Raw genomic sequence first — 7,611 nt, forward strand, 5'->3', positions numbered from 1 at the left:
TATATAATAGTGTACTTAGTAAGCTTCTACTTATACTAAATAATAGGCTTAGCGTTCTTATTAACCTAAGGTGCCTCTACGCTATTATTAAAGAAAGAGTATATCTACCTTCTCTATAACTATTAGATACTTACTAGAAATAGTATATTATATTATCTAAAACTATACGTTAGATTACACTATACTCTCTAGTGTAGATACTAAACTATAGAAGAATCTTAAGACAGCTCTAAAGTAAAGTTAGTTATTATGCTAACTTATACGTATTCTATAGTATTATTATTCTTATCTTTTTATTTATAGTTTATAGTAGAGAATAGGTATATAGGCTTAGAGTCTAAGGCAACAAAGAAAACTAACTTAGTTCTATCTTTAGACTAAATCTAATATTACACTCTACTAAACGCGTTGTATTATATTCTAATATATAACGCTATATACTATAGTTCTCTAAGTATAGCTAAGCGTGTAAGGTTCGCGATAATGCAGAAGATAGTATAAATAACTATAGTACTAATGCGCATAGAGACGTTAAATGCAGTACTAATAAATAGTTTATAGCTACTATTAGTAGAGGTAACTTCTTATAGTAGATTACTAAGCTTCTATATCTAGTGTTTATATAGTATCTTTAGCGCGCGCGCTGCGCTAAGACAAAGAATATTTATCTACGCGCCTATATTAATAAGGCATTTAATAGAATTGCTATAAATATAAATCTAGGCCTCTAGTAGGTCTATCTAGATAAACGCGTATCTAGCGCGTCTCTATACTCTGCGTACTACCTTAGTAGATATATAGTTAAGAGTATTGCTCTATAAGTTACTATAACTAGTAACTTTATATTAAGTTTGCGCATTTAAGTAGTATATATTAATAGTGTTATAGAAGGTGTTAGTGTTGTATTAATGTAACTATATAGTTAGTAGAGATTATAATAGGTATTTATAAAAGGCGCAATAGTAGAGTATAGATACATAGAAGAGCGCATAGATTTTAGGTAAAAATAAAGCCTATCTAAAATCTATAGCGCAGCTAGCCTTAAAGCTGTTTACTATTCTAACACTATCTACACTAACACTATTCTTCTTTAGAAGATTACGCAATTAATTAGTAATATTATTCTAACTAATTAAATTAGAAACTATTACTTCTTACACTTTCTAACTTAGAAGAGCTATTATAATGTAATTAGGTTGTTCTTTAATAAGCTTCTTAAGTTCTAGATTAGAAAAAGTATCTAAGAACTTAACTATCTTCTTCTTACAGTCTTATAATAAATATCTAGAATTAGCTAATATACTATTATTAATGCGGACATTAGTAGGTAGATATATAATCGCAAATAGTGTGTTAGAAGCTTATAGAAGAAATAGCTATTCTAACTAACTATTCTCTAGTATTATAGTAGTGTCTAACGCCTGTAAGTTAGAAATCTATCTAATAGTGTTCTTCTTAGGTAATAGCTAAGAGCTCTGCAATTGCTTAGAGGGTCTACCTCTCTTCTTAATATAGCTATCGCAAACTTAATTAGAGTTATTAAGAATACTCTTATTTAAGCGCCTAATAGCATTACCTTTAGCGCTGTAGAGAAACGCAGTGTTCTTACTACTAATAATAATACTATTAGAATTAATATTATTAAGTAGCTAGGCCTACTTAAAGTACTTAATACCTTTCTAAAACTAAATAAACTACTATTAAGCGTTCTTATAATTAACGCAATAGTCTAAGTAGATAATTATATTAGCTACGTTTAATTACTTAAGAATATACTTAGAGTAAGAGTCTCTCTTAAACTTCTTAGAAAGAACACTATACGCAGGCTATTCTGTTATATTATTAGTAACGTTAAAATACTTCTTAATCTTAGACCTAAGCTATTTAAGCTTATAGGTTAATAGAGAAGCACTAGAGATTTAGTTAAGGTAATTATAGAGTAGGCTAAAATAGTACGTTTCTTACTTGCGCTTACTATTCTAATAGTAACTAATCTAACCTAAGTTATAGAGGTTATTATAGAGTTTATAATTAGTAATCTTATAACTCTTCTTATTATATATATAGTAAGTGTTAGTGTACTTAGCCTTTCTATACTAAATAGTTTCTCTCTTAGAAGCTATGTTTCTAGGTGCTTTAGTAATAAAAGAACTATTATTTCTCTTAATAGAGGGCTCTTTCTTAGTTATATAGCCTATAAAGTATAAAGCATTATAAAAGTTCTTAAAGATTAGAGTAACTAATAAGTAGGCTATAAAGAAATAAACTGTATCTGCGTTAAGTCTTAGTCTATTTAGTAACGTTATAAGTTATTCTACCTTAGAATCTATATTAGAAGAAAGTAGAGATTCTTACTTCTTCTGTTACTTCTTAAGATTAGTAATAACGCTCTTTACCTTCTCTAGGTTAAAGATAGCGCGCTTATTAGTAAGTATAATATATTTTATCTTAGTATCTATACTACTGCGTTTCTAGGTATACATATTATTAATAGTGTTGTTCTTTCTATAGTGTTTCTTAAGAAAGGTATAGATCTTATCTATATAGTACTTAGCCTAATTATTACCTTTAGAAGCGTTAGGTATTATAAAAGTAACTATCTACTTATTATACTTTAGAAGTCTATAGTAGAAGAGAAAGCTAAGTTTCTTCTATAGAACTTACTTATTAGCGACGCAGGCTTCTGCTGTTGCGTAGAAGTAAGTATAATACTTAGTAAGACTAGATAGATTATTTACATACTTATAGATAAAAGCTTATAAGTATAAGCGCTTGCCTATCTTAATAGTAGTGTTCTTATCTGCCTAGTATTTCTTTATATTTGCCTTAAGCTTAGCCTAGTTCTTCTCTTTATAACTAGTAAAGAGCTTAATAATATAAGTAATAGAGTAATCTTTATTACTAATATAATCTAGAAGAATAGAGACTCTTATCTTATTAGAGAGGCCTCTATTATTAGCTTATTAGTTATAGTCTTTAAGAAACTTAGTAATGTTATTACTAGTAAAGACTAGAGCAGCGTGTCTAGAGCAAACTATAGAGACTACACTATTAGTTACTATTACAAATAACAATGTGCTCTCTACTTTAGAGATAGTTCTAGAAGTTAGTGTCTTTAGTGTTAAAGTAGTTAAAGAAGTAGTAGATAAATGCTTAGAAGAGAGAATTGCTAGATCTCTTAACGCCTTACGCTTCTTCTATTTCTTTAGTAGTTGTTATAGTTCTAAATAACTTATAAAAAAGCTAATACTTCTTTACTTACTAGATTAAATACTAAATAACTACTATACTATAGAGATTGTATAATTAAAAGATAAGTTCTAAATACTTAATAGTGTTTAATGCTCTCTATCTAATAGCAGAGAGTACTTTCTAAATACCTTTATAGTTAGCACAGCTTAGCGTTTTGCTTACTATAATACTCTATTAGGTTGTTAGTTCTATTAAACTATAGTTCTGCACTAGTATACGTTCTAAATATACTATTATAGTGTTATGTTAATCTAGCTAGCTTAGCATTTTATTGTACTTCTAATGTTACTATTCTAGATATTAGTTAAATTAGTGTTTTCTAGTATTTCTAAGTAGTTACTTTGTCTGCGCGATTATCTTATCTAATATTACTTAGTAGTAAGAACGTAGTTAGCCTAAACACAACTACTATTATAGTTCTAGCTAATCTAAAGAAAAGAGCTAAGTCTATACTTATTATATTTATTATAGTTATTGTTACTATATGCGTTACATTAATGCATGCTAACTACTTCTTATACTACGTAGTAGAATACATCTCTATAGGCTTTGCTATTTATATAGGTATTAGAGAGTATAAAGATATATTACTACAAGAACGTAAAGTAATTAGCATAGGTAAGAAAGTATATAGACGTTAGTTTAGTAGAAAAGAGTTCTATTATATAGAGATTCTATTATCTAAAGTATTATACAAGAGTCTAATACTAAAAAGTATAAGTAAAAGATAAAATAGTTAATAATAAGATAATTCTAAAGAGCTCTTATTAAAAGACGTTCTCTCTCTAGGTAATTCTTAGGTTGTTAAAGATCTAATTTATATAAGAACACCTTGTGCACTAGCATAATATAATTTTATTTTTTTAATTACTTTTTAAATCTAACTTTAATTTATAAAGTTATAATATATTAAAGATATATTATTATAGAAGTAGAATATTATATAAACCTATATACTATATATACTAGTAGTACTTCTTAGCTAAGTAATCTTTATATTAAGAATTATATATACTATAATAGATAAATATTAGTATCTTTTATAACTTTTATAATAATATCTAAATATTATACTTTTAGCTACTATCTACTAAGAGCTATTAATAATATATAGCTTACTAAATATATTCTAATAATCTTACTATTTATATAGAGAAACTACTAGAATATATATTATTAACTTTAGATTAACTTTTTAATCTATAGTTTTATTTCTCTAGCTCTAGCTTTCTTTCTAGTCTACTTATATTCTTATAGATATATATTAGCTATTTTATAATAATATACGTACTACTATACTAAGATATACTTTAGACTATTATTTTATAACTTAATATTATAATACTAGCTTATAAATAGATAAGATATAAAGAAATATATAGAATATATTACTATAAACTTATTAGATATATATTATAACTTTACTTATAAAGTTTCTAAAAATTATACTTTATTAGTATTTTTTATTTTATTACGCTCTCTAAGGTTTAATTCTCTTACTACTACTTTAGCTAATTTTTTTCTTTTTTTATAATTCTTTTTCTTTATTTTATTTAATTTTATCTTATCTAATTACTAATTATAAAACTTTTTCTAAAATTTTCTATAGAAAGTAAAGTACTAGTTTACTTTCTTCTTAGCTTTACGCTAATAGTGTTCTTTCTTATTCTTAGTATTATAGAATTCTAGATTACTATTCTTTTTAAAAAGATAGTAGATAGTTTTAGATAGCTATATATTAATAAAGTACTAGTAATAGCTTTTATTCTTAGCTTTAGTATATTTATAAGCACTATATCTATCTAAGTAACTAAAAAATAGAAAGAATATAAAAAAGGTATAAAGTCTAAGAGCTAGTATACTACTAATAAAGATAAGATAAATATTTATAATAGAGTTTGTCTAAAATATTATATATAAGTATATAGAAGAATTATTAATTTTAGAGTAAGAGAAAGAAAGATTATAAGAAAGTAGGTAGTTTTCTAGTTCTATCTAGGTAACTAGAGTCTCTAACGTAAGCTACGCTGTACTTAGTTATACTAGATAGCTTAGCTATTTAGACAAATTGTTTATTAATCTCTGTACAGTAAGTAACGCTACCTTAGCCTAACTAATATAGGTTAGTAGATTATCTAAGATAATCTACTATAGATTACAACTTGTAAATATATATAGGCTGTTGCGGAAGTGCGTATACACTATCTACTGTTTCTCGAGATATGTGCGCAGCAAGGCGAGCGACGCGATGCGACGCGACAGCTCACACCTTCTTCACTATCCAAACCTGCGCCAGGTATGCGTAGCGCGTCAACGCTCTCCGGTTGAACCCGTACTCTGCCTCTTTACTCCGAACCTTCTTGCCCTCGAACGTCAGGTCGCCGCACTCGTCGCCCAGATCCTCGAACTCAAAGCCCATCTCTTCAACAACGTCGACAATCTCCTCCAAGCTCAGCTGCACGAAAGGCCCGGTGCCGTACAGGAGTGGGCCGAAGTTGATCCATTTACCACCGGGCTTCAGTAGCCTCTGGATAGTGTCGAAATAGGCCATGAGGTTGCGCGCCGTGTCGATGAAGAAATGGGTGACGATGATGTCGTAGTGACCTGGTTGATCGTTGAATGCGGTGTTGAAGTCGCCCTCGACGAGCAGAACACCAGGGTTGGGGGCGATGTTGGGCACCGTTACACTCCGGGTCATGTCGGCCTTCGTAGCATGGTGCGACATTCCGTCGATGAATGGGTGTATGGTCACCGCGTGCGCATCCTTTTGCGCTTCCATGTACCGGTAGCCGACGTTCATGAACATCGACCACTCATTGATCGTGACCTCGAAGCCTGTCTCTGCGTCAGTCGACGCTCTTCTGCTTTTGCGCGCGACACTTACCTCCGAGATTGGCGACATCATGGCCTAGCCGGCCGACCCCAGAGCCTGGAAGCAGTACCTTGAGCGGTGCGCTCTCGCCTGACTCGGCTTTGATGGCGCTCAATGTGCTCAGTATGCATGGGAACGCTTCGTTTCTTTCTTTGAGACCTTCGTCGGCCCAGTCGCGTACGTAATGCTTCAACGTTTGGGCTGTTGCGAACTTGTCTGCTTGGCGCTTGTCCTGCTCTGCCTTCTTCATGTGCTCGTTCAGTTCTTCCTGGCCGATGCCATAGAACTTCATGGCGTGCATTGCTATAATCTTGGATACTGCTGCATTCACGTAGATGAGCTCTTCGAGTTCATCGAGCTTCTTCGTGTAGCCGACGGTGTTCTCCAATGTCTGCTTCATTGTGAGCGACTGGTATCACAACGCGCACGTGCGACCGACCTTCTTCTGCTTCTTGCTGACGCTCTTGTACATACTCCGCCAGCGATCCAGCTCAGCCATGTGGCGTTCGCGGTACCTCGTATATGCCCATAGCGCTTCGAGGAGCCTGTAACGCGGGTGGCTCGTTCCCCATTCACCGCTCCTCGTGTCCATTCTCTTCAGCAGCTGTAGCTTCTCCCGTCGGTGGCGGGGCGAGGCGCCGTTGTCGCTTGGTGGCATCGCACCCATCATCAAAGGATCTTGCGCGGCTTGCGCATTGTCCATAGCGATGTGGACTTCGTCGGCGTTCGGTGTGTTGCTAGTGGCATGGGCTTGGCTTTCTCCGCTAGGTGTTCCAGCATTAGCCAGAGCTACTGAGCTGAGGCCTGCGATGAACAGCAGCAAGGATGACTTCATCTTCCATGCGACCAGGGCACGCGACTGTTCCGGATCGATGGCCAGACGCGGAGTATCGCAATTCGAGTTTTGCAGCTGAGTACCGTGCTGGCGCCAAGCGGGTCTCGACGTTACGCGTTAGATACCGCATATTGTGGGGTGTAGTTCGCGAAAGCAACAATCCCGAGAAGAGCGTTTTATACCGTCGCTATGCCATGCCCATGACGCAACGTAGGAAGACGATAACATGGGCTGCTTTCCATGCCCATGCTTGACGGTATGCCTCTCGTGAGGGCTTACAGGCGTGGCGTCGATTAACATGTCGGGGAGCGGCTTTGAGTGTGAACTCATTGTCGGTATCAATTGCTGTTGAATGCGACCTCATGTTTATGAGGGTCAAGGGCGCGCCTGCATGCACCGGCGCGGAAGACGCGTAGAAGGTGCACGAGCCATCGCCGGAGCCACCCGTCGAGGTCTCCTTGGCGGGTCACTCCGCAACTTTGACACTCTGAAAGAGCACGCAGTCTTCAGCCATCCTCAAACCAGGGTCCTACGACGGTGGATTCCTCTGACTTCGTTCACGGCAGGTCGCCTCTTTGGACGTTGCGCGACAGTTGCCTACGGTCTCGATCGACAGGAGGCTCTTGGAGATAACGTCATCGTACGGAACACG

General features: G+C 34.5%; 1 protein-coding gene across 1 annotated transcript; it reads right to left on the minus strand.

Moving 5' to 3' along the window:
- Window positions 1-5,515: 5,515 nt before the first annotated feature.
- Window positions 5,516-7,089, minus strand: J4E88_003545 (uncharacterized protein; the record flags this gene model as incomplete). The annotated part of the gene is made up of 4 exons (XM_049397195.1): window positions 5,516-6,087; window positions 6,137-6,515; window positions 6,564-7,062; window positions 7,085-7,089. 4 exons carry the CDS (start codon window positions 7,087-7,089, stop codon window positions 5,516-5,518), a joined length of 1,455 nt encoding a protein of 484 aa, XP_049256583.1.
- Window positions 7,090-7,611: the final 522 nt, after the last annotated feature.

The sequence above is a fragment of the Alternaria novae-zelandiae genome, assembly GCF_023758075.1.
Source record: "Alternaria novae-zelandiae strain BMP 2774 chromosome Unknown scaffold_6, whole genome shotgun sequence".
Taxonomy (NCBI): domain Eukaryota; kingdom Fungi; phylum Ascomycota; class Dothideomycetes; order Pleosporales; family Pleosporaceae; genus Alternaria; species Alternaria novae-zelandiae.